This window comes from Bos indicus x Bos taurus, chromosome 29 (assembly GCF_003369695.1).
Source record: "Bos indicus x Bos taurus breed Angus x Brahman F1 hybrid chromosome 29, Bos_hybrid_MaternalHap_v2.0, whole genome shotgun sequence".
NCBI lineage: Eukaryota > Metazoa > Chordata > Mammalia > Artiodactyla > Bovidae > Bos > Bos indicus x Bos taurus.
The window spans coordinates 8,085,349-8,110,703 of NC_040104.1; the positions used below are offsets into that span (position 1 = coordinate 8,085,349).

The 25,355-nt window shown below is 58.9% G+C and overlaps 1 protein-coding gene across 11 annotated transcripts; it reads left to right on the forward strand.

Moving 5' to 3' along the window:
• Positions 1–838: 838 nt before the first annotated feature.
• Positions 839–19,247, forward strand: CDC42BPG (CDC42 binding protein kinase gamma). Of its 11 annotated transcripts, none has more exons than XM_027531875.1 (37): positions 843–1,111; positions 3,624–3,715; positions 3,804–3,887; positions 4,228–4,323; positions 4,732–4,880; positions 5,375–5,468; positions 5,682–5,882; positions 6,007–6,252; positions 6,592–6,671; positions 7,493–7,590; positions 7,678–7,758; positions 8,057–8,148; positions 8,249–8,428; positions 8,847–8,942; positions 9,078–9,202; positions 9,280–9,352; positions 9,557–9,663; positions 9,750–9,864; positions 10,079–10,227; positions 10,308–10,396; positions 10,671–10,723; positions 10,811–10,891; positions 10,994–11,053; positions 11,345–11,450; positions 11,723–11,856; positions 11,950–12,089; positions 12,190–12,271; positions 12,858–13,074; positions 13,954–14,016; positions 14,137–14,736; positions 15,758–15,855; positions 16,083–16,167; positions 16,273–16,393; positions 16,519–16,639; positions 16,766–16,889; positions 17,008–17,096; positions 18,032–19,247. In XM_027531875.1, the coding sequence occupies exons 1-37, from the start codon at positions 952–954 to the stop codon at positions 18,086–18,088; spliced, it is 4,638 nt and encodes a 1,545-aa protein (XP_027387676.1). In that variant the 5' UTR covers positions 843–951; the 3' UTR covers positions 18,089–19,247. The 11 variants fall into 11 exon arrangements, with proteins under 11 accessions (XP_027387681.1, XP_027387673.1, XP_027387678.1 ...); XM_027531876.1 differs by having other exon boundaries at positions 17,011–17,096; XM_027531882.1 differs by having other exon boundaries at positions 8,847–8,939.
• Positions 19,248–25,355: the final 6,108 nt, after the last annotated feature.

The following is a 25,355-nucleotide window of genomic DNA, read 5'->3' on the forward strand; positions in this document are numbered from 1 at the left end:
CGGACAGTCCGACCCTCCCCTCTCCCACCTCCTCCGGCCCAGCCTCGACCTCTCCTTGGCCCTCGTCCTCACGTTCCAGGCGGGCCGCCCAAGCTTAAAAAGCTATGGTAACATTACCAGGCCAACTCCACTCCAGGATCTAGCTTTGGGGCTTCCTCACCCCTCAGTCCCTCAATTCACTTTCGTCTTTCCCAAGCCTGTGCGTCATCTGCCAAATGGGTGGAAGCATCCTTGCCTCACCTACCCGTCTCCCAGGTCGGCCGTTACGATACAAACAAAATGAAATCAGAAACTAGCCAGGGGGTGGGGGGGTATGCCAAGAGGCCGGTATCCCAGGGAGGGAGCGGACTACAACTCCCATCCGGCTTCGGGGCCGCAGGCGTCCCCAGCCCCTCTCCCCTCGCTGAGAGGGCAGGCTCTCCGGAGAGGCTGCCCCTGCCCCAGGGGGCGAGGGGAGCTGCAGTGCCCTGGGCATCCCCCACCTAGTAGGACAGGCGCCGGCGAGGGCCCTGGGGAGGCTGGGGCTGGGGCCGCGAGAGGACCGGGTTCCCGTCCGGGATGTGATGGGACCCCCCACCCCTCCCCTACCCCTCCCCTACCCCTCTCCTTGCTCCGCCCCGCCCAGGAGTTACTCTTCGGGGCCCGCCCCCCCACTTCCTGGCCGGGAGCTGGCCCCGCCCCCGCGCGCCTCCGCCCTCCCACCTTCACCTCCAGTCCCGTCTCCCATTGGCCCGGGCACACCTGCCCGTCCGTCGGGGGGCGGGGCGGAGGGTGGGGAGCGGCGTCCAGGTGAGGGCGCGCGGGCGGCAGCGGAGGACGGTGACAGCGGGGAGGGCGGGAGGGTGGGGGGAGGACTCGCGGACCGACCCGCGGACTGATCGACGGACGGACCGACGGGCGGGCATGCAAGCGGCCCGACTCTAGCCCGGGCTCGGGGCTCCGGCCGCAGCCATGGAGCGGCGGCTGCGCGCGCTGGAGAGGCTGGCGCGGGGCGAGGCCGGCGGCGGCCCGGGGCTCGACGGCCTCCTGGATCTGCTGCTCGGGCTGCACCACGAGCTCAGCAGCGCCCCCCTGCGGCGGGAGCGCAATGTGGCGCAGTTCCTGAGCTGGGGTGAGTGGCCCGGGCGGGACCGTGGGGGGCGGGGGTGGGTGGGAGGTGCACAGAGGGACACCCCGAAGGGAGCCTCTGCCTCCGTGCTCCCTGCTCGCAGACCCTCCTGTAAGGAGCCGCACTCTCTCAGGCGCCCCCACCCCATCCTAGATGACCTGCGTTGGCCCTGATACATGCCACCGGACCCCCACCCCGGCCCTTTCCTTCACCTGCGTACTTCACCGCCATTCAGATTCACCCACACACTCGTTCCCACTCCCAGAACCTAGCACGTGGGCCCCACACACATCACACACAGACACACAGAAACTTGGTGCCAGGTGGAGACTCCAGACACATGTACACAACACACGCTCACACAGTCACCTCAGGACCCGTGAGAACGCACTCTCACATGGAGACCCTTGTGCACGGGACTCACTGACACGTACGTTTTCTCTGGCTCCCACCTTCCACGGACACACTGAGACACACGTTCAGCTCCTGGAGGGACCCAGGGAGCCCTGCCGACCACCCCACCCACGCTGGCTCTGATACACACTTGTCTACATTCACTCACAGCTCTGTAGCATCCCCCACTCCCACCACACACACACACACACACACACACACACACACACTCTTACACTTACCCACACACAGGACCATCCAAGACTGGGCCCAGGCACCCTTTGTGGGCAAGCGGCTGACCAGGCCTCCTGAGGGCTGTGCCCCAGGCTGGGGAAGGGGGCCAGTCTGGAGGTGGGTCTGCACCCTTCCTGGGGTTGACTCACCTGAGTCACCAGGAGTGGCTGGCCTCAGATGACCCTGAAGCCAGTGCCAGCCCCCAGGGCTGTCTAGTTACACCTGGTGGGGCCATGGGGGAAGGCCACCGGGGCCTGGCTCGAAGGGTGGGGTGAGGTGAGTGTTTGCCCAGTAGGCGACTAGCATTCCTGGTATGCCTGAGCTCTGGGCAGGCCTGGCACGGTTGGGGGCCTGTGAGACGTGCCCCAGGCCTTCCTCTAGGCGGAGGGCGGTCAGAGGGCCTTTGGCTGTGCTGCCCGCCTCTCCCCCCGGGACTCCTGCACCGTGTGTGTGTGTGTGTGTCTGACCGTGTTGTCATCACCCCCGTGATGCCCACGTGCTCCTCCCTGCCCACCTCTGACACCTTCGCCGTGGACCCTGGCGTGGGGGCTTGTCTGTTGACATCTCCTGAGGTGACTCGCAGGGCGGTGACTCACTCTGCTCCTGCCTCAACTTGTCCCTGCTCCCGCCCAAAGCCCCCATCCCTGCAGCGTGGCGAGGGGACTGGGCAGCCTGTCTTGGGGGCCTGGGTCCTCCTGGCTCTGGGCCCCAGGCTTCGGCTCCCATCTGGTCGATGGGTAGCTGCCCCCACCTCAGGTTCCCCCTTGGAGGCCTGCAGCTGCTCCTCCCCAGCTACACACACAGACCCAGGAAAGAGACAATTTATTTCTGTAATGAGGTTTCCACACCACCCCTGCTGCGGGGGTTCTGCCTGATAAACCTGTGGAGCAGCTCTCTGTCCCGCCCACAGACCTGCCCAGCTGGCAGGGAGTGTACCTGCTGGCAGAGGGAAACTGAGGCAGGGAGCCTAGACCGTAGCGCCCTTGACCCCAGCTGCTCCCCCTCACCTCCCTAAGTCTCCAGGCCCCAATTTCCTCCCCCAGGCACGGGGCTCCTCCAGGCCTGGGAAGGGCCAGGGAGTGGCTGGAGATGTCCTTTCGGGGAGTGTCTGGGGCGGTAAGGAGGAGGTGCTTGGCCAGGTACAGGCCTTGTCCAGAGAGGGAGGCAGGGTTCAGAGTCATAGGGCTTCTCAGGCCTGGAGGAAATCCCGAGTGCTCACGCCCTCAGGTGCCAGCATCAGGTGCCAGAAAAGGTGTCTTGGCCCTGTTGTTGAGTCTTGTGTGAACCCAGGCAGACCTCTCTGTACCTCCGGACCAAGGAGGCCCCTCTCGGGGAGCACAGAGCCTGCCTTCCCAGAGCCCCGCAGAATCGTGCCCTACCTGCCCTCCAGGGCAGCCCCAGGCCTCACTCCACCCAGGTACTTCTGTGCCTACAAGGGACCCACAGCTCCTTGGTGGCATAGAAGCCTCTCCAGGGACAAGGAATGTTGCCAGTCCAGTTTCCCAAGACAGGCTCTGGCCTGGTCCTGCTCAGGGGCCAAGGACTGCAGGCTGGGGGTGGGAATGGTATCCCCATCATTCCAGGGTGACCTGGCCTGTCAGGATCAGCCCCCAGGCAGGGGAGGACTACAAATCCCATCAGCCCCTGGGACAGATGCCACCTGGGAACCATGGATTCAGGGAGATCCAGGGGCCAGGTGGTCAGCAGAGCCAGCACCGCACCTTCTGTGCTTCCTGATCATGGCTGAATGGGCTGCAGCTCCTGTCAACCCCCTGGCCAGAGGCCATCGCTGGGGAGGTCATCCCTGCCCTGGCCTCGTGGGAGGGCAGGTGAGATGGAGCCGGGGCCCTCCACACAGGCTCTCTGAGCCCCACTCTCTGTCCCTCAGTCAGTCCCTTCGTAGCAAAGGTGAAAGAGCTGCGGCTGCAGAGAGACGACTTTGAGATCTTGAAAGTGATCGGCCGAGGGGCCTTCGGGGAGGTGAGCAGATGGCCCTTGAGTTGGTAGGGGGGAGGAAAAGGTGTTTGCCCCCAGACCGGCGTAACCCTGGTGCTCTCTGTGGCCTCAGGTTGCTGTGGTGAGGCAGAGGGACAGTGGGCAGATTTTTGCCATGAAAATGCTGCACAAGTGGGAGATGCTGAAGCGGGCCGAGGTCAGTGTTGGGTCCGGGGGAACTTGGGGTCCCTGCAGGGGGAGTCTACAGGCCTCTGAGACCTGCAGGGGGAGTGGCCGGGCATGGCTGCCAAACAGGCAGAGGATCCACCCCCAGCAGCATGGGTTCCTCCCATCCCTTCCGCACAAGAAGCCTTTCTTAGTAAAAGGAGGGTTGTTCTATTTTTCTTATGATAACACTGAGGCTCAGGCTAACACAGGCGACCTTGATCCCCATTCCTAGCCTTACTGAGTCTTCCTCCATCCCCTGAACTGGCAAGGTGGGGTTCCTGGGCTCTGATCCCAACCCCCCCACCCCCTGTTTCCCCAAACTGTTACAGACGGCCTGTTTCCGGGAGGAGCGGGATGTTCTGGTGAAGGGGGACAGCCGCTGGGTGACCGCTCTGCATTATGCTTTCCAAGATGAGGAGTATCTGGTGAGGATGCCCAGAAAGCTGGAGGAGGGGTGGTGGTGGTGGTTCACTGACTCAGTTGTGTTCAAATCTTTGCAACCCCATGGACTGCAGCACGCCAGGCTTCCCTGTCCTTCACTAGCTCCTGGGGTCTGCTCAGACTCATGTCCATTGAGTCAGTGATGCCATCCCTGGGGGCCAGAAGCTCTGGTCCAAGGAGAGATAGACCCCTCCTCCTGGGTCCAAGAAACTTCCACTCCCCACCAGCTCAGGCCTGGAGCCTCTTGCCTGAGCCTTGGCTGAGAGCTGGCTGCCCCAGAGCTGCTGGGAGACACGGCCCTGCCTTTCCAGAGCCCTGCGGGACCCCTGTGAGGTGTGCGGGAGACAGGTGCCCCCCTATCTGATTCTTGCCCCCAACCCACCACCATCTAGTACCTGGTGATGGATTACTACGCTGGAGGGGACCTCCTCACTCTGCTGAGCCGCTTTGAAGACCGCCTCCCGCCCGAGCTGGCCCAGTTCTACCTGGCTGAGATGGTGCTGGCCATCCACTCGCTGCATCAGTTGGGCTATGTCCACAGGTGGGGCCCCCAAAGCCCCTGCTGTCTTTGCCAGCCTCTCTTGACAGCTCTGAGGACAGCTGAGCATATATGTGCCAAATCCTGTGCTGGGTGCTTCGTATGCAGAGAACCTGTGACTCTTCCCACCCCAAAAGTTGTGTCATGGGAGCTACCATCGTCCCATTTTATAGATGAGCAAGTCAGGGCTTAGCACGGGTAAGCACCTGGCTCGCGGTGACTCGGCCAGTGGGTGACACTGGGGGAGTCTGGCTCCTGTGTCCCCCACGGCACACTCAGCTGCCTCTAAGGGTCCTTCTCCCAACTTAACCACCTTCTTCCTTCTTGGGAGCCAGGAGGCCTGACCACCATCCTTCCCCTCTTCACACGCCAGCACATGCAGGAACAAAGTGTGAGCATACACACATTGGTGTGTGCACACGCACGCACTCACACACCCAGGTATGTACCTAAATGCATATCCACACTCACAGATCACTCTAACTGCCCTCCCCCAGGGATGTCAAGCCAGACAATATCCTGCTGGACATGAACGGGCACATCCGCTTGGCCGACTTTGGCTCCTGCCTACGTCTCAACAACAGTGGCATGGTAAGAACCCCACCCAACGTGGGACAGAGGACACCCGGCTGGGAGAGCTCCCAGGGGAGCAGGAGGCACCAGGCCTGGTGTGAGCGGCATTAGACTCCCAGGGGAAGGAAGGGCTAAGCCTAGGACCCAGGTCGGGGCACTGGGCCCGTCCAGCCCTGGGGAATGGGGGAGCTGGGCCCAAATGCGAGGCCGTCTCTGTGGCGCCACCCACAGGTGGACTCATCGGTGGCGGTGGGGACACCCGACTACATCTCCCCTGAGATCCTGCAGGCCATGGAGGAGGGCAAGGGCCACTACGGCCCACAGTGCGACTGGTGGTCCCTGGGGGTCTGTGCCTATGAGCTGCTCTTCGGGGAGACGCCCTTCTATGCTGAATCTCTGGTGGAAACCTACGGCAAGATCATGAACCACGAGGTCTGGCTGCCAGGCCCTGGGATTCTGGGCGGGCCGTGGGACTCCTGAGGCTGTGAGGTTGGAGATGCCCTGGGTGGGGGTAGGATTCCAGACACTCACCTGCACCCGTCCCCCGGGACCTCAGGACCACCTGCAGTTCCCCGACGTGCCCGACGTGCCAGCCAGCGCCCAAGACCTGATCCGCCAGCTGCTGTGCCGCCAGGAGGAGCGTCTGGGCCGCAGAGGGCTGGACGACTTCCGGAACCACCCCTTCTTTGAAGGCGTGGACTGGGAGAGGCTGGCGACCAGCACTGCCCCCTACATCCCCGAGCTGCGCGGGCCCATGGACACCTCCAACTTCGATGTGGACGACGACACCCTCAACCATCCAGTGAGTGGAGGGACCCACAGCAGCAGTGGCTGCGGGACCCTCCCCTGCCCTGCAAAGTTCCCCAAAGCAGTTGCTGGGCTGGGGATGGGAGGCCCATGGGAGTTACGGTTCACCTGGGCTGGTTCACCTGCACTGAAGTGGATTGTGCCAAGTGAAGGATCTTTGACCACAAGTGTCATCCTGTCATCCAGACATCCTATAAGAAGACTCCCAGCAGCACCTGTGCAGCCAGAACCTCAAAGACTTGTGGGAGTTGTAGTCTTTTGAGGGCTCCTGGGTCTCGAACCTCCACCTGGAGCTGTACTTCTTACTCTGACTCTCCTTCCCCACTTTCTGCAGGGAACCCTGCCGCCACCCTCCCATGGGACCTTCTTAGGCCACCACCTGCCATTCGTGGGCTTCACCTACACCTCAGGCAGGTGAGTAGTCCTCATACACCTGGAGGGCTGCCTGGCCTGGAGAACACTGGGAGCGCAGCCCATCAGGACCCCGGGAAAGTGACTGAATGCCCCACCTGTATCCACATGAGACAGATGCTCGGGAAGTGTGCTCTGAGCCCCCAGTAGGACAACCCTTCATGTCCTCAAGGTCCTGGTGAGGCCATGACCCCTATGGGTTCTGCCCCAGTATTTGTTCCTCATGGGACCCTCCATGGCAGGTTGGGTGTGTAGTGGACTTAGATCCAGAGATCTAGTGCTGCTCCCTGAGCCTCACTTTGTACCTCTGTAAAATGGGTAGATGCTCTCAGCCCAGTTCCACTTGTAAGGCTGGCCTGAGACTGCAGCGAGGCCCTGGGGGAGTGGGAACTGTGAAGTGTAAGCAGATGCCTCTGACCCTTATTCATAGAGTGCTCCCTATGTCCTGGGCCCATACCACTGAGTTCTCTTGACAGCTCTTGCAAGAGCCCCTAGCGTCACTTCCCTTTTCCGGTGGGGAAACTGAGACCTTGATACATTAGGTTATTGTTCAAGGTCACACACACAATAAGGGCCAGGGCTGTGGAACCAGGGCCCAGGGGACTCTGGAACCATTGTCCTGGCTGCCACCCATGGTACCTGCCTGGGGCCTCCTAAGGGCAAGGTGTGGTCTCCTCTGTCTCTCTTCCCAGCCCAGAGCCCAGACTTGGGTACAGAGCTGGTGCGCAGTGGGCATTTCTTAGATGAATCAATGTTGGATGCAGAAAGATGGAGGAGGCTGGGGGATGGTTCTCTGCCAACTTGTGTTGCTCTGCTTTCCCCAGTCCTGGCCCTGAGAGCAGCTCTGAGCAGTTGGCTCCCCTGGAGCGGAAGCTCCGCTGTCTGGAGCAGGAGAAGTTGGAGCTGAGCCGGAAGCTCCAAGGTACAGGTGCCATCAGGGCCTGGGCAGGGTGGGTTTGCCCTGCCGCAGGACAAGCTCCTCAATGTTACGGGTGTCCCCACACTGCAGAGGCTCTGCAGACCCCCTCGGACCATCGGGAGCTGGAGCAGCTGCGGAAGGAAATGCAGACTCTACAGGACAGGCTGTCAGGTACCCTGCCCCCAGCACCTCGTCTCTTCCCCTCTCCCCTCACCTTGGGGGCTGAGCTGGTTTCCCAGCACACCTGAGTCCAACCTGGGTTCCAGTCCTGTCCCTGGGTCTGTACGTGCTGTGTGATCTTAAGGAAATATCTTAAAATCTCTGAGTCTGTGTGTAGAAAATGGGCTGAGAAGATCCACCCCCTGCCCCCCTGCCCCGAACCAAGCTGGGGTGAGGGTTCCGTGAGACACTGCAGGTAGAGCTCCTGGCTGAGGCTGTACGTGCAGGTCTCAGTGACAATTCCTGGCAGAGACGCTGGGGGACAGCAAGGCAGACGGGTGTCCGGCTGGCAGCCTGGGCCAGGACAGTGACCTGCGGCAGGAGAGAGACCAGCTCCTCCAGGTGGGGTGTGGTGAGATGGGTGAGTGGCCCAGGGCTGGGTGCTAAGGAGGACCATGCCCTAACTTCTGGCTGGCCTTCCCCTCGCCCACCTGGACCCCAGGAGCTGGCCGAGGCTTGGGCGGGGCAGCAGGCACAGGCGCGGGAACTTCGTGAGGCCAAGGGGCGGCAGGAGGAGCTGCTCCGGAAGCTGCAGGAGGCCCAGGAGAGAGAGGCGGCCATGGCCAACCAGACCCAAGCCCTGAACTCCCAGCTGGAGGAAGCCCACGATGCCCAGAGCAGGGTGAATGATGGCGTGGGTGGGGACAGCAACAGCGCCCTGCCCTCATGACGCCTGATGTGGCAGGAGGAAGCCTGGGGAGCTTGGTTTGAGGTGCTGGGAACATCAAATGCCTTGCATGCCCACTGTGGCTGGCCGAGGCCTGAGCAAGGGAGCAGGTAGGGTGGGCAGGGGTCTACCCCTTCTACTCCTGCTGCGGCCAGCAAAGCCCGAGAATCTGGAGCAAAGTCAAGAGTTAGGGTGGACAGGGACTTCCCTGGAGGTCCAGTGCCTATGACCACGCTTCCAATGCAGGGGGCACAAGTTCAATCCCTGGTCAGGGAACTAAGATCCCACATGCTGTGGGGAGCGGCCACAAAAAAAAAAAAAAAGAGTTGGGGTGGACAGGGTCAGCATTGGCTGACTCTGCACCCCATCCCAGCTGCAAGCTCAGGTGGCCGCCCTGAAGCGAGAGGTGACTCAGCTCCAGAGACAGCGGGAACGAAGCCCAGAGAAGGCGTCTCCCCAGGTCAAGGTGGTGAGGCCTTACCTTCTCCCCAGTGCCATTTCTCTTATCCTGACCCCATTCAGGGTCTGTCAGGGCCAGGCCCCAGGGGTAGACTAGGTCATGGCATCTTGGACCCCTGCCCTGACCCCTCTCCACACCCTCTAGACCTTCCACACCGCCTCTGAGACCAACGGCACAGGGTCACCTGAGGGTGGCAGGCCCCAGGAGACACAGCTGAAGCAGGAGGTGGCCGCACTGCGTCCACAGCTGGAGCAGGCCCACGGCCAGGGGTGAGCTGGGCAGCCGGGGCAGGGGACAGGGCGGGGGCCGAGCCAGGGGGTCACCGAGTCTTCCTTCTCCCCTGCAGGCCGAGCAGCAAGGAGGAGGTTCTGTGCCGGCTGCAGGAGGAGAACCGGCGGCTGAGCCAGGAGCAGGAGCGGGTGAGCGGTGCAGACGGAGGGTCAGAGAGACCCGGAGATGGGGGAACAGGCAGGGAGCCAGCTGAGTGGGTGGGCACAGCTGCCAGGGATGTGGGCCAGATGGGGTGGGTGAGCCAGGCTGGACATGGGCAGGCTCAGGGCTGGGGGCTGATCCCCGCTTCCCACGTGGCTCATCTGTGTCTCTTGAATCTCCTTCCCTCCCAGCTCATGGAAGAGCTGGAGCGGGAACAGCAGAGCAAGCAAAGGCTGGAAGGTGAGCGGCGGGAGACGGAGAGCAACTGGGAGGCCCAGATCGCCGACATCCTCAGCTGGTGGGTGCCTGGGGACTGGGGGTGGGGGCTGGGCCCGGGCAGCGCTGAGGTTGTAGCCTCTGACCCTGAGCCCCCTTCCTGATCAGGGTGAATGATGAGAAGGTGTCAAGAGGCTACCTGCAGGCCCTGGCCACCAAGATGGCCGAGGAGCTGGAGTCCTTGCGGAACGTGGGCACCCAGACTCTCCCTTCCCGGCCGCTGGTGAGCCCCGGGAACACCCGGAGGGGAGGGGTGCTGGGAGCCGCACTCCGCAGGTAGGGACACTGAGCTCACGGAAGATCAGGGACTTGCCTAAGCTCCCGCCGGCCCTCAGCAGAGGCGGGGCTTTGAGCCTGGCCAGGTGGTGTGGGGTTGGGGTCCCTCAGCGGCAACCCGACCCTGGGGGCGTTGCACGTTGATGCCCCCTGGCCACCAGGACCACCAGTGGAAGGCACGGAGGCTGCAGAAGATGGAGGCGTCAGCCAGGCTGGAGCTGCAGTCAGCGCTGGAGGCCGAGATCCGGGCCAAGCAGGGCCTGCAGGAGCGGCTGACGCAGGCGCAGGAGGCCCAGCTGCGGGCTGAGAGGTGAGGGCAGGGGCCGGCGCGGCGAGGGGCCCAGGACGCAGGCAGAGGCCTGTGGCAAGCACCCACGCGGTTCTCCCCAGCCGTCTGCAGGAGGCCGAGAAGCGGCACCAGGCCTTGCAGCAGGAGCTGGCGACCCTGCGGGAGGAGCTGCGGGCGCGTGGGCCGCCGGGTGAGTAGCCAAGCGCACACCTGTCTGTCCCGGAGCAAGACCTCCTCTCCAGGTCACCAGGGGGATCAGCCTGGCTCTGCTGCCTAACCCGCTGTTAGCTAGTGCTTACTGAGCCCCCGCTGTATGCCACCACCCGCTCCTTCCCCGCCTGCAGTCTCTCCCCCATTTACTGGGGTGGAAACTGAGGCCCCGCCCTGGCTCCTGGTTTGTAAGGAACAGGTGTTAATGGCACAGGGACCCCATGGCCCCCATGACACATGCCCTCTGTTTGCAGACACCAAGCCTTCAAACTCCCTGATTCCCTTCCTGTCCTTCCGGGGCTCAGAGGTAAGAACGGGTGCAGGGCTGGCCAGGGAGGACCCCCGGGAAGGACACAGGCAGTGGCCTTGATTCCGCCCCCGTGCCGTTCCCCAGAAGGATTCCGCCAAAGATGCAGGCACCTCCGGAGAGGCGCTGGAGCTGAGGCCGGAGGGCCGCCGCAGCCTGCGGCTGGGGGTGAGCACAGGCAGGAGACCCATGGCAGGGTGGTGGGGGGCCTGGGCCTCGGGGGTGGGGGGGCCGGACCCCACCCTCTCCCTGTGCTCGGTTCCCCTGCAGGCTGTGTTCCCCAGGACGCCTGCTGCCACCACACCCCCTGCAGAAAGTCCCCCTGCAAAGGTCAGTGCCCGGTGGGGCGGGGCAGGGGCACCGAGCCATTCTGCCGGGTTTTCAAGGTCCCGCTTGGGGTTCCCCCCACCCCCCACCCCGTGCCGGCAGACCGTGATGGGAATGGTGACGGTGGCACTGAGTTTTGAGTACGGCCAGATCCCCTCGGAGCGCTGAGTTCACACTGCCACCTGGCTCATTCGGTGGTCTTGCCTTAATCTCGGGGTGGCCTGGGGGAGGCGGGGGGCTCGGGGGCCTTGGGTGAGGGTCAGACATGGGTAATGGGCCTGTCCCCCTCGCCAGCCCGGCTCACACACGCTGCGTCCCTGGAGCTTCCCATCCCCCACTAAGTGTCTCCGCTGCACCTCGCTGATGCTGGGCCTGGGCCGCCAGGGCCTGGGCTGTGACGGTGAGACCCTCAGCCCCCCAGCTCACCATCCTCCCCTGCGCCAGCCACAGCCCCCGGGTGGGGGGAGGGGAAGCAGCCCCCATCCTGCCACATCAGGCACCCCCCCACCCCCATCAACATTTCCCACTGCTCAGTTTTTTCTTCTCTCTCTTTACTGGGAACTGGCGATGGCTCCGGGCCATGACAGCCTGTGGGGCGCTGGGCTGGGGCTGCCCGGGGTCTCTGCTCCTCAGCGGTCCCCGCCCGCCTCATGGCTCCTCCTTTCCCCACAGTTTGCGGCTACTTCTGTCACCCGACTTGTGCCCCACAGGCCCCCCCCTGCCCTGTGCCCCCTACCCTCCTCCACACGGCCCTGGGAGTGCACCCCGAAACGGGCACGGGCACCGCCTACGAGGGCTTCCTGTCGGTGAGCCGGCGCTGGGGGAGGGGAGAGCGGGCGGGTGGGCGGGCAGGCGGCCGGGGCCCAGTGGGAACTCTGTGCCTGCCTGCCTTCCCCCAGGTGCCACGGCCCTCGGGTGTCCGTCGGGGCTGGCAGCGAGTGTTCGCCGCCCTCAGCGACTCGCGCCTGCTGCTCTTTGATGCCCCAGACCCGAAGCTCAGCCCGGCCAGCGGGGCCCTCCTGCAGGCTCTGGATCTGAGGTGGGTGCCAGGCCATGGTTTGGGGCAGGGGTGGGGGGCAAGTGGGTCGAGGGGGCGGCTGGGGCCAGCAGACCTCTGACCTGCTCCGTGAACCTCCCAGGGACCCCCAGTTCTCAGCCGCCCCTGTCCTGGCCCCTGATGTTATCCACGCCCAATCCAAGGACCTGCCTCGCATCTTTAGGGTGAGTTCAGGGATGGGATGGGCCAGACCTCTGTCTGCCTCTGTGGTGGACCCACTCCAGCTGCTCTTCTCCATCACTGTGGCTGCCTCCTTCATCCTGCCCGCCCGCCTGCACGTGGATGGCTACAGTAGCCTCCATTCCTGTCTGTGTGGCTACACGTCACCCCACAGTGCAGAGTTTTCCATACGTGAAGCTGGCTGTGCCCGGCCTTGTTTAGGGCCCTGCCGGCTCCCTGCCCGTCCCTGACCTTGAACACTCCTGGTTACTCCACTCGTCCCCCAGGCTCCAGCAGAAACGTCTCTTCCCCTGGGAGTTCGTCTCTCACGCTTAGCCTGGGTGAGCGGGCCCCGCCCTGTGTTCCCGAGAGGCCCTGTCCTGCCCTCTCGGTGGCACTGGTCCCAAGGCTCTGAGGTTGTACCCGTGCTTGTCTGACCACCCCCCGCCTTGGCTTATCACCTGCTGCCAGCCAGCGCCTGACATTGCACTGGGCAGGCCCACCTGGTGCTCCAGGGCCTCAGCGATGGACAGAGGGAGCTGGCTGCCGGCGCTCTGCCCTCCAGCCTGGGTGCCCCCTCTCTGCCCGTAGGTGACGGCCTCTCAGCTGACTGTGCCGCCTGCCACATGCACCGTGCTGCTGCTGGCGGAGAGTGAGGGCGAGCGGGAGCGCTGGCTGCAGGTGCTGAGCGAGCTGCAACGGCTGCTGCTGGACGCGCGGCCCCGGCCCCGGCCCGTGTACACCCTCAAGGAGGCCTACGACAACGGGCTGCCGCTGCTGCCACACACGCTCTGCGCCGCCATCGTTGGTGAGCCTCATGCGGAGGGGGCGCTGGCCTGCTGCGGTCACTCAGGCCGCTGTCACTGCCCGGTCCCTGCAGCCCAGGGCTGTGGACCCTCTTGCACACGTGTCCTCCTCGCCACTCCTCTGGGCATGGTTGTGAGGGACCTGGGCTGGGGTGGGGTGCCTAGCTTCTATCCCTCCATTTCTCTGCACCTCCCTTTCTGCATAAGAATCATGAGTGAGTGTAAAGACCCAAGGCTTTAGTAAGAGATAAAGGAGGTTCCCCTCCAGGCTGTTAGCAGCCGCCTGGTGATGGGGGAGCCTCACACTATCCACTGTGGGGCTGTTACATTCACCCAGGAGCCTGGTGCACAGCAGGGCCTCCGAACCAGACCGCTGGGGAACAGGAGAGGAGGCTCCCTGGCCTCCCCCGGCAGCTGGGGCTGGGGCTTCTCCCTGCCGTCACTCAGGACAGAGCCACGGGAGACAGGGCTTGCGTCCTCCAAGTCCCCTGTGTCAGCTTGGAGCCAGGGGACAAGGGCGTTTATTGAGCAGAGGTGGCTGTGAGCTTAACGCTTACCCTGCGATGCTTCATCTCTTTGCAGCCTCACAGCAGCTCTGTGAGAAAGGTACTATTATCAGCCCCATTTTACCAAGGCTGTGAGAGATGACGTGACTTATCCCCAGATCCCACAGCTCAGGGTGGGAGAGGCCTCTCATCCTGACTCCTGGCCCCTGTGGCCCTTCCCCATTAGAGCCAGTCTGGACTCAGGGACAGAAGGGTCCAGGAACAGTGGGACTGTCCTCTCTGAGTCCTTGGCAGGGGCAGGCAGACCACCCAATCTCCCGCCTCTAGATGGGCCTTCTGACCCCTGACCCCTGATCCCCTCCCTCCCCCCTCCAGACCAGGAACGGCTTGCTCTGGGCACCGAGGAAGGGCTGTTTGTGATCCATCTGCACAGTAACGGTACCCGCCGGCCGGGCCAGGGTGGGCTTGGGTGGAGTCAGCCCCCAGGGACAGAGGAGGCTGGGCCCCGGGCGCCCCTCACCCACCTGCTGGTGACACTCTCCCTCGCCAACCCCGCAGACATCTTCCAGGTGGGCGAGTGCCGGCGGGTGCAGCGGCTGGCCGTGAGCCCTGCTGCGGGCCTTCTGGTCGCGCTATGTGGCCGAGGCCCCAGCGTGCGCCTCTTTGCCCTGGCAGAGCTGGAGAACGTGGAGGCAGCCAGCACCAAGATCCCCGAGTCTCGAGGCTGCCAGGCCCTGGCGGCCGGGCGCATCCTGCAGGCCCGCACCCCCGTGCTCTGTGTGGCGGTCAAGCGCCAGGTGCTCTGCTACCAGCTGGGCCCAGGTCCAGGGCCCTGGCAGCGCCGCATCCGTGAGCTGCAGGCACCAGCGCCCGTGCAGAGCCTGGGGCTCCTGGGCGATCGGCTGTGCGTGGGTGCGGCTGGCACCTTCGCCCTCTACCCACTGCTTAACGAGGCAGCGCCTTTAGCGCTAGGGGCCGGTCTTGTGCCTGAGGAGCTGCCCCCGTCCCGCGGGGGCCTGGGTGAGGCCCTGGGCGCCGTGGAGCTCAGCCTCAGTGAGTTCCTGCTGCTCTTCACCACCGCCGGGGTCTACGTGGACAGCGCCGGCCGCAAGTCTCGCATGCAAGAGCTGCTGTGGCCAGCAGTGCCCACGGGCTGGGGTGAGGCCTGTGGAGGACCAGGCTGGGTAGGGCCTGGTATCAGAGGAAGACAGGGTCCTGCCCAAATTCCTGAGTTTGGATTGGGAGGCCAGTATGTGCCCTCCTGCCTGACACACCCTTGGTGGCTTGTATGGGATCTTCCTTCATCTTCCTCTTGCACGGGACCTTGTTTTCATTCAAGCTCTTTCCCTGCCTGAACTACTGTCCTCTTTGTAACTGGCCGCCTCTTCAGTTTGCAAGTCCAGCCCCAGGGTCTAGAGCTAGTGGGCCCTCCATAATGAACCCCATGATTGTTGTCAATATCGTTACCGCTTTTACACTCCTCCCCGCACCATCGGTCCTTTGCTCCTTTGTGCTCCCCCACCTGCATTCAGATCTCTGCCCTGACTCTCAGCACGTTCTTATTACAATGACTGGTTTGGTACATGGGGGGTCTGCAGTGCTTCATCGCATCCAGCACGCAGCCCAGGCAAGCACCCCCCAGGGGCTATAATGTTTGGAGGAATGAATGAGTGAACGGCATCAGGGGAGCCTCAAACGTCCACAGGTAGCTGAGGTGTTGGGCTACAGGCTGGAAGAGAGGGACAATGCTCCTTTCACAGCCGCTCTTCTGGGGTGGGGCCTGCGGGTTGGGTGCAGCACAGACACTCGGTGTGTAGGCGTTGGATCCAGACTGCCCGGGGCCAGTTCCCAGCTCCCACTCACCACAAAGTGAGACTTAGCTCTGGGGTTTCCGTCATCTGTAAGTTAGGGACGATAACATTACCTGCCTAGAGTTGTTTGAGAATTAAAGGAGGAAAAATACAAGCAGGCCTGACATGGCTTAGAGTGAGTGCTCCCCGTTCCTTATCTCTGACTTGCCGTGGAGCTTGGGTGGGGCAACCCAGAGAGTCTCCAGGAGGACCTTTGGTGGGGTGTGGAAGTTACAGTGCTGTGACAGGGTGTGCCCTACGATACAGCCCAGAGAGGTGCCTGACCTGCCTGGGGCTGCACCGCACAGTGTCCCACCCTGGCTATGCAGGTTATGCGGCCCCCTACCTGACAGTGTTCAGCGAAAATGCCATCGATGTGTTTGATGTGAGGAGGGCAGAATGGGTCCAGACCGTGCCACTCAAGAAGGTGAGTGCGGGGACTTCCCTGATCACCCAGTAGCTGAGACTCTGCGCTCCCAGTGCAAGAGGCTTGGGTTCAATCCCTAGTCAGGGAACTAGATCCCACATGCTGCAACTAAGATCCAATGCAGTGAAATTAATTAAAATTTAAAAAGTGAGGCCTGCCCAGGCCCCTGGGGCTGGACTGGGGTGCGGTTGGATAACATGGTGTGACCTCTGCGCCTGCTGCCTCAGGTGCGACCCCTGAACCCAGAGGGCTCCCTGTTCCTCTTTGGTACCGAGAAGGTCCGTCTGACCTACCTCAGGAACCCGCTGGCAGGTGAGGGAGTGTGGAGGTGGGAGGAAGGGGTTGTGACCCTGAGCACCAGCTGACTGGGGCCGTGGGGCCTTGGGAGCACCGCCAAGCTCTCTGCTTCTCTGGCAGAGAAGGACGAGTTCGACATCCCCAACCTCACGGACAACAGCCGGCGCCAGCTCTTCCGCACCAAGAGCAAGCGCCGCTTCTTCTTCCGCGTGTCGGAGGAGCAGCTGCAGCAGCAGCGCAGGTGCGCCTGTGCCCTGGGCGGTGGGTGGGCGGGGCCTCCCGCTTTGGGGGCGGGGCGAGTCCAAGCCTCGCCTTCCTGGAGAGGTGTCACCTTTACCCCGCATGTCCCTTCCCCTACCCCCGTAGGGAGATGCTGAGGGACCCTTTCGTGCGCTCCAAGCTCATCTCAACACCCACCAACTTCAACCACCTGGTGCACGTGGGCCCTGCTGACGGGAGACCCAGCGCCAGGGACCTGCCCCCGGTGGTGAGTTATGAGTCCTCCGGAGCCCATCAGCAGCCTCTCCTTACCTGGGTCCCTGGACCTCCGCACGTCCAGGCCACGTGCAGTTCGTGTGACCCGGTCCCAGCCCTTCGCGCTGTCCCCTAACAGGCTGCGGAAGTGAAGGGACGAGGTGCCCGCGGCTCTGGCCCGCAGCGGCCCCACAGCTTCTCCGAGGCCTCGCGGCGCCCAGTCTCCATGGGCAGTGACGGCCTCGCTAAAGACGCAGACCCCAGTAAGGACAGCCTCACCGCCTCCACTACCTCTGCGTCCCTCCCCCATGTTTCCACCCCCTTTGGACGCTTCAAATCTGACCCTGGATTTTCGTCCCCTCGCTCATCCTGCTCCTGGAGCAGTGAAGAGGAAGCCTTGGACATCTCTGTCCAGCGAGTCTGTGTCCTGCCCCCAGGGATCTCTGAGCCCTGCAGTCTCCCTGATACAGGTGAGTCTCCCCCAGCTCAGAGTCAGGCCCTTCTGTCTCGTGCTGGGACCTGAGGCCAGAGAACAAGCTGAGCCTACACCTGCCTTGGATGCTAAGAGATGCTGACTCCCTCTGTCTAACCCCTTAGTGGGTTCCACCTGCCTGGAAGCAGGTCAGCCTAGGCCTGACTGTCTTGGCTCTGACGGTCTCAGCATTGTGGCCCCAGGTGACATGCCCAGCCTCCCTGAGCTTGTCTTACCTGTAAAATGAGGTTATCGTTATGAGACCTTTGTGAGGTGAAGATACCTGAGCACGGTGCCTGGAACAAAAGGAGAGCACCACAGAAGGGGAGTTCTTGGAATTCTAAGCACAGGCCTGGCAGGAGGTCAGGGGAGGGAGCAGTCCACTCTGGCTGGGGACCCGGAAGATCTAAGATTTGGGAAGTCATCCCCTCACCCTCCAGTTCTGTCTCCATCTGCCACCCCCACTGCAGCCACAGCAGGCCACTCAAAGCCCTGGGACCCGCCGTGTTCTCTCACACCTCCAGGCCCTTACCCCTGCCATCCGCCCTGCTCCTCTTGGAATGCCCTTTCCGGTCCTCCACCTGATTAAGACTCAGGCCAGCTCAAGCCTCTTCACCGACATCACCTTCTCCAAAGGCCACCTGGCTGCCTGGTCAGGTGGTCACTGCCTCCTTGGGGCCAGCGCCACCTCTGGCACCCTCCTCCCTCCACCCTGTCCTTGTCGATCCTGCTGTGCTCTAGTTTTCCTATGAGGTCCTTGATTGCGAGGGTCAAGTTTGTCTTCTGCCTGGAGTAAAGGCTATTTGTTGATTGAATGTAGAATGAGCGAATGAATGGATGGGTCCTGGGAAAGCCTCTGAGAGGTGCTGGCCTGGTGAGAGAGGAGTCCTGCCTTCCTCTTTCAACCTTGACTCTGTTTCTTTCCCCCTCCAGGTCTCAGAACGACCCCGGAGCCTCCCCCCAGCCCCTGAATCTGAGAGCTCCCCTTGATGTCCTCTGGCAGGACCCAACTCCCAGTCCCAGGACCCAGAGAGACATGAGGGAGCAGAGAGCTTGAGGAATACCAAACTCCGGCTGGTCCGGGACATGTGGAAATTGGACTCAGGGAGGGTCTGGGCTGGGCAGCCGTGGCCTGGGTTTCCAGGCCCCTGCGGGCGGGATAGGGGTGGGGGTCTGACTCCCAGCCCTCATCCTGCCCTTCCCTCTGCTCGCAACCCCAACCTGTGCTAGCCACGAGGAATAGGATGGCCCCCTCCTGTTCTGGGGGGCCCCTCTGCCACATCGTCCAGGGGTGATTGTGCCAAAGTTCTCATCTCCAGGGCCAAGCCCCAGGAGGCCTATGAGAGTCCGGATGCAGGACAGAGAAAGGCTGGACCCCTGGGAGCAAGCTGGGGTCTTGGCTGTGGACTAAAGCCCAGCAAGGCCAAGTAGGGGCGTATCCCAGACTCCACTCAGGGGCAGGATAGGAAAGACAGACTCTGATCAAGAGGCCAAGGTAGAGAAGGAGAGAGGATGTCGGTGAAGGTGGTGAGAGAGGCACAAGGGAGGAAAGGAAGTACAGGAGGAGAGGATAGTGATTGGAAGGAGGTGAGAGCCAGCCAGAGGAGAAGGAGAAGGAGAGAAGGGTAAAGGACAAGCAATGGAGAAGAGAGAGGCCAAAGGAGAGGGCTGGAGGGAGTGGGAGCTGGGAGAGCACAGGCCCAGGCCCCTTCTCTCTGCAGGGAGGCAGTGGGGCTGGAAGAGGGAGGGGCCCCAAGAGCCAGCTAGCATCCATTAGTCATCTAATCCGTCCAGGAGGAAGCGAACTCCCAGCCAGGGGTGGGATGGGGGGTATTTATAAGGGCTACTTGGTGAGAGGTGGGCACCCTTTGGGTCTCCAGGCACACTCTGGCCCTTCCCAGAAAGGGGACGGGTCCTTTTTCTCAAAGCTTCAACCACCTGTGTATTAGGGGATCATAGGAGCATTTTATTATTGATCACAGTCATTATTATTTTATTATATTACTATTTTTATTAAACGTCCCCCTATGGTTGAGTAGGGGGCAAAATAAGTATTTATCTTCTCAAATGCCATATGCCCGGGAGGGATCAACCCTGACGCTCTGTGAGGCAGTAAGAACCAATAAAAACAGCTTTGTAAGCTGCTGGCCTCCCCGCCTGGATCTGTCTTCCTGGGGTTCAGAAAACAGAGGGATCGGGGAGGAGGGAGGGGATCAGGGACAGTTAAAGACCAGGTTGTCTTTTTGTGTCTTCACAAATCAGATGATGTTCACACGGGGGGTGGAAATGAGAGTTTAAGAGTGAAGGGACAGGGACTTCCCTGGTGGCCTTGTGGCTAAGACTGTGAACTCCCAATTCAGGGGGCCTGGGTTCCATCCGGGGTCAGGGAACTAGATCCCACATGCTGTAGTTAAAGATCCTGCATCCCTTAACTAAGACCCAGGGCAGCCAAATAGATACATATATATTTTTTTAAGTCATAAGTGAAGGGGCAGTTTACAAAAGTGTGGGCAGCATCAGGGGAACCGACCAAGGAGTGGTGGTGCCCTGAGCCCTGGCAGCAGTGAGGAGCTGTTATCACCTCCAGGTCAGCTGGGCAAGGCAGGTGTTACCAGCGGGAGTTACGGCTCTCAGGGAAGCACTTGGCCGTGGCCAAGCAGGAAGGCAGCCCAGGAAATTAATTCCTTTCCTCATTCTACTCCCTCCCTTCCATCTCCTGCTTCCTCTTGTCCAAACCCAAGCAGCAACCAGAGGCTCCTAGACCTCAGTTTCTGCAGATCTAGAGGGCAGCCTTTAGGGTACAGAACCGGGAGGTAGGGGGCCAGGGGTAGGAAGTGGATCTGGAGGGCACAGCCTGCTGTTCCACCCAGGTGAGGCTGGTGGGGAGACGGGGATGTCTGGGAGGGGTCTCCTTGTTCTGAGCTGGGGTGTCCATGACTGGGCAGGACCCTGGCCTGGAGGCGGGGCTGGGTGAGGCAGGAAGGTAAGGCCTGTGCACCAGGATCAGGGCAGGTCTGGAGCTGATGGCTGTGCCCTAAGGCTTGTAGATGGCCCTAAAGCTAGCAAAAGTAACCAAAAAAGGGCCTAGGTCTTGCTAGAGCTTGGGGGCCCATGAAATTGCAAGGCCTGGTTAGGAGTGTAGCCTTGATTCCAGTCTAGTACAGAGGATGAGATGGTTGAATAGCATCATCGACTCAATGGACATGAGTTTGAGCAAACTCAGGGAGATAGTGAAGGACAGGGAAGCCTGGCACGCTGCAGTCCATGGGGTCACGAACAGCAACTGAGCAACTGAACCACAACAGCTGCAGTCATGAGCAAGTTACCTGACCTCTCTAAGCATCAGTTTCTCGTTCTGTAAGTTGGGATCATAAAACCCATCATGAGAGGTTCTAGTAAGACTTTGGTGAGATAATCAGTATAAAATGGTTATATATTAATGTTATATATAAATTAAATTATATACACTCAGGAAATGTTTGCTCTGCCTATGGAGATGCCAAAACCTGAAGACACAGCCTAGGGCAGGGACGCCAAGGCCTCTTGCAAGCTACAGCCTCACCAAATTGGAGAAATGGCCATTTCCCTAGCACCCTTCAATAATTTAGCCAACAGGTTTTCACAGTTTCACGTTAAAAAAATGTTTTTTCTCCCAAAGTTTTATGTTGACAAATTTCAAAAAAGGTTGAAAGATTACAAGCTCCCCACCCTCTTCTGGATTCACCATTGCTCAGTTTGCTGCTTTTGTGCTTCTCATGTACTGACGATGTATTTCGCTACCACCTGAAGGTAAGTTACACACAGCCTGAACTTTGCTCAATACTTTGCAGACATCCGTTAAGAAAAAGGAACCACCACCAAGGGAATTCCCTGCCGATCCATGTCTTGAACCCGTGTCCTTGGCAGTGGAAGTGTAGAGTCCTAACCATTAGATCTCCAGGAAGTTCCCAGGGCATATCTTTTTTTTTCTGGCTGTGCTTTGGCAGTCCAGTGGTTAGGACTCCATGCTATCACTGCTGAGGGCCCTGGTTCAATCCCTGGTCAGGGAACTAAGATCCTGCAAGCTGCGTGGTGAGGCCAAAAAAGAGAAAAAAAAAAAAAAAGAATAAGGAACCACCATAAGTCACTCTCACAAGATTTAATATTGATACTCTGTATTAATCTGTTATGGGTTGAATTATGACCCCTAAAAATGAAGTCCTATTCCCAAATCAGAGTGTGACCTTATTCGGAACTAGAGGCATTGCAGACGTAAGTAGTTTAACAAGGTCATTAGGGTTCGCTCTAACCCAATATGACTGGTGTCCTTTAAAAAAGGGGGAAATGTGGATGCATACACAGGGAGCGCACCAAGTGCAAATGAAGGCAGAGATCAGGATGATGCTTCTATAATCCAAGGAATGCCATGGATTTGCCAATAAGCCACTCGTAGCTAGGAGAGAGGCCTGGAATAGATTTTCTCACAGCTCTCAGGAGTAACAAATCCTGCAGACATTTTTTTTTTAATTTATTTATTTTTAATTGAAGGATAATTGCTTTACAATATTATGCTGGTTTCTGCCATACATCAACGTGAATCAGCCATAGGTATACTTATGTCCCCTCCCTCTTAAGCCTCCCCGCTCCCACCCCGTCCCACGCCTCTAGGTTGTCACAGAGCCCTGGTTTGAGTTCCCAGAGTCACACAGCAAAATGCCCGCTGGCTCTCTATTTTACATATGCCAGTGTGTATGTTTCCACGCTACTCTCCAGCCGCCCCACCCTCTCCTCCCCCCACCCCACTCCCGTGCCCATAATTCTGTTCTCTGTGTCTCCTGCAGTCATTTTTGTCTTGGACTTCTAGCCTCCACATCTGTGAAGTGATACATTTCTGTTTAAGTCAACCAGCTGGTGGTATAATCATGTCAAAAACATTCTTTATAGCATTAAAAAAAAGTTGAGTATCCGATTCTAGATCGCATGTTGCATTCAGTTCTTGTGTCTCGAATCTCATTTGACCCAAGACAACTTTCTCCTCCTTCCTTTATAGGTCATTTTTTTATGAGGTTAACATCTTTTTTAACAGTCCAGGCCAGTTTTTTTTGGTAGAATAACTTGCAATTTGCATTTGTCTGATTGTTTCCTTATTAAATTCAGATTTAACACTTTTGTCAAGACATAGCAGATGCTATTTTAAATTAATTTTGATTACAACAATACACATTTGTTTTTCTGGTAAATTGGAGGCTGAACTCCCATTTGGCTCCCTCCCCTCCCCTCATGACATTAATTTATGTCCTTGTGTACCATGTCATTGGTGGGCATCAAGAGGGACCACCGTCCCCTAGCCCCCTTCTCTCCATCAGCAGGAATCCAGTTGGATCTTCAGGACCCTCCCTGTCCTCGGCAGGAAGCCCTGACCTCTGTGCTTGCAGCTGGCCCACCACCGGACCCCTGCCTCAAGACCATCAGACCTGGGCCTACTCCTGTCCCTGTTGCTCGGTCCACTGCCGGGGCTGAGGCCTCTAGGTTCTCCATGGCTCTGGCCATCCCTTGTTCTGACCCTGTCTCCACCCTCAGCTCCCGAAAGCTGTTCACCATGTGCTCTAGAGCTGATGGTCCAACTGCAGCAAAATCCCCTGCGCCCTCGCCCCCTTTTGCAAATGGTCCTTAGCCCTCCTGCTCTGGTGGAAACTTTGCCCTTTGGGGTTATGCTCACTGCCTCGTGTCCCGCAGACTTTCCACAGCCCTCCTGCCTTGCGGCCTGGAGATGGGGTAGGTGTCCTTCCTGAGGCCACTGGTAGACATCCTGCTCCCTCTTCCTTTCAAACACTTAGGTCTGAACTCAAGTTATCAGCTTTTACCACTTACTTTGTCTCAATGTCTCCCAACCCATGCATGGCTCATTTCTTAATAATTCTAGCTCCTGGCTTGTTGCCACTCTCTCTATCCAATTCTTATTTTACTACATTTATTTATTTTGGCTGGTCATGCTGCACAGCTTGTAGGACCGCAGTTCCCTGACCAGGGATCAAACCCAGGCCTTTGGTAGTGAAAGCATTGGTCCTAACCACTAGACCGCCAGGGAATTCCCTCTATCCTACTTCCCTGGTGGCTCAGCTGGTAAAGAAACACCTGCAATGTGGGAGACCTGGGTTGGGAAGATCCCCTGGAGAAGGGAACAGCTACCCACTCCAGTATTCTGGCTGAGAATCCCATGGACTGTATAGTCTATGGGGTCGCAAAGAGTTGGACATGACTGAGCACTTTGATGGTGACTGCAGCCATGAAATTAAAAGACGCTTACTCCTTGGAAGGAAAGTTATGACCAACCTAGATAGCATATTGAAAAGCAGAGACATTACTTTGCCAACAAAGATCCGTCTAGTCAAAGCTATGGTTTTTCCAGTGGTCATGTATAGATGTGAGAGTTGGACTGTGAAGAAAGCTGAACGCCGAAGAATTGATGCTTTTGAACTGTGGTGTTCGAGAAGACTCTTGAGAGTCCCTTGGACTGCAAGGAGATCCAACCAGTCCATTCTGAAGGAGATCAGCCCTGGGATTTCTTTGGAAGGAATGATGCTAAAGCTGAAACTCCAGTACTTTGGCCACCTCATGCGAAGAGTTGACTCATTGGAAAAGTCTCTGATTCTAGGAGGGATTGGGGGCAGGAGGAGAAGGGGACGACAGAGGATGAGATGGCTGGATGGCATCACGGACTCGATGGACGTGAGTCTGGGTGAACTCCGGGAGTTGGTGATGGACAGGGAGGCCTGGCGTGCTGCGATTCATGGGGTCGCAAAGAGTCGGACACGACTGAGCGACTGAACTGGACTGAACTGAGCACTTTGAATTCACTTCACTTACTATTATTTTGAATCTTAGAGACTTTGATATACACATGGATGATCCAGCTGCCAGGCTTCTCTGTTCCTTGAGTGCCATCTTGTCCCATGATCTTACCTTCCAGTCCCTCACTCTCACAGCCATACTGGAGAGCCACACTGTCATATGGGAGCCACTGGTCACACGTAGCCTCTGAACATTTGAAATGTGACTGGTCCGATATGCTGTGTGTATAAAACATACCAGATTTCAAAGGCTTTGTTGTTCAGTTGCTAAGTCATATTGATGAATGGAAGAAACCAATACAATATTGTAAAGCAATTGTCCTTCAATTGTTGTTGTGCAGTCGCTATGTCATGTCTGACTCTTTGCAACCCCAAGGACTCCAGCATGCCAGGCTTTCCTGTCCTTCACTTATCTCCCAGAGTTTGCTCAAACACATGTCCATTGAGTCGGCGATGCCCTCGAGCCATCTCATCCTCTGTTGCCCTCCTCTCCTCCTGCCCTCAGTCTGCCCCAGCATCAGGGTCTTTTCCAATGAGTTGACACTTCGCATCAGGTGGCCAAAGTATTGTAGCTTCAGCTCCAGCATCAGTCTTTCCAATGAATACTCAGGGTTGGATTTCCTTTAGAATCGACCGGTTTGATCTCCTTGCTGTCCAAGGGACTCTCAAGAGTCTTCTCAAGCACCACAATTTGAAAGCATCAGTTCTTTGGGGCTCAGCCTTCTTTATGGTCCAACTCTCATATCCATAGATGACTATTGGAAAAGCCATAGCTCTGACCATATGGACCTTTGGTGTGTACAGAACTAAGTCTTGTGTTGTGCGAACATGACTTAGTGTAGAAAAACATAAATTGTCCTTAGTAACTTTATATTGACTATGAGTTGAAATACATTTTGCTATATGTGATTAAAATTAATCTCACTTGTATCTTTTACTTTTTTAATGTAGCTACTAGAAATTTAAAATTTATATGTACAGCTCCTGTTCGGTTTGTACAGAAAGCACTACTGTTGATTTTTTTTCCCCCTCCTTGCATGACTTGTGGGATTTAGTTCCCCAACCAGGGATTGAACCTGGGTCCTCAGCAGTGAGAGGGTGGAGTCCTAACCACTGGACCACCAGGGAATTTCCCTAAATATTTTCACTGCTAATAATGACAGCAACCTTCTCCCCATAATTTCAATGCCAAGCCTCCCACTCTCTAACTAACACCCTTATCTTTTCAGCTGTCCCTAGTACCCCAACAACAACAAAGTTTTAACCCCACTGGAACCTACAATCCGTTCATTTATTTATTTTTGTCTGTGCTGGGTCTTCACTGCCTCATGGACTTTATCCAGTTGGGACGGGTGGGGGCTGCTCTCTCACTGTGGCGAGCAGGCTTCTCGTCGCAGCGGCTTCTTTCGTTGATGAGCATGGGTTTC

What these genes read in the sequence shown, in the direction of transcription:
- CDC42BPG (XM_027531872.1), top strand. Translation starts at nt 952, where the DNA reads ATGGAGCGGCGGCTGCGCGCGCTGGAGAGGCTGGCGCGGGGCGAGGCC. An exon ending in CCAGGGCCTGGGCTGTGACG is followed by an intron (nt 11,451 to 11,722) that starts GTGAGACCCTCA and finishes CTTTCCCCACAG; the next exon opens with TTTGCGGCTACTTCTGTCAC. An exon ending in ACCTGCCTCGCATCTTTAGG is followed by an intron (nt 12,272 to 12,857) that starts GTGAGTTCAGGG and finishes CTCTGCCCGTAG; the next exon opens with GTGACGGCCTCTCAGCTGAC.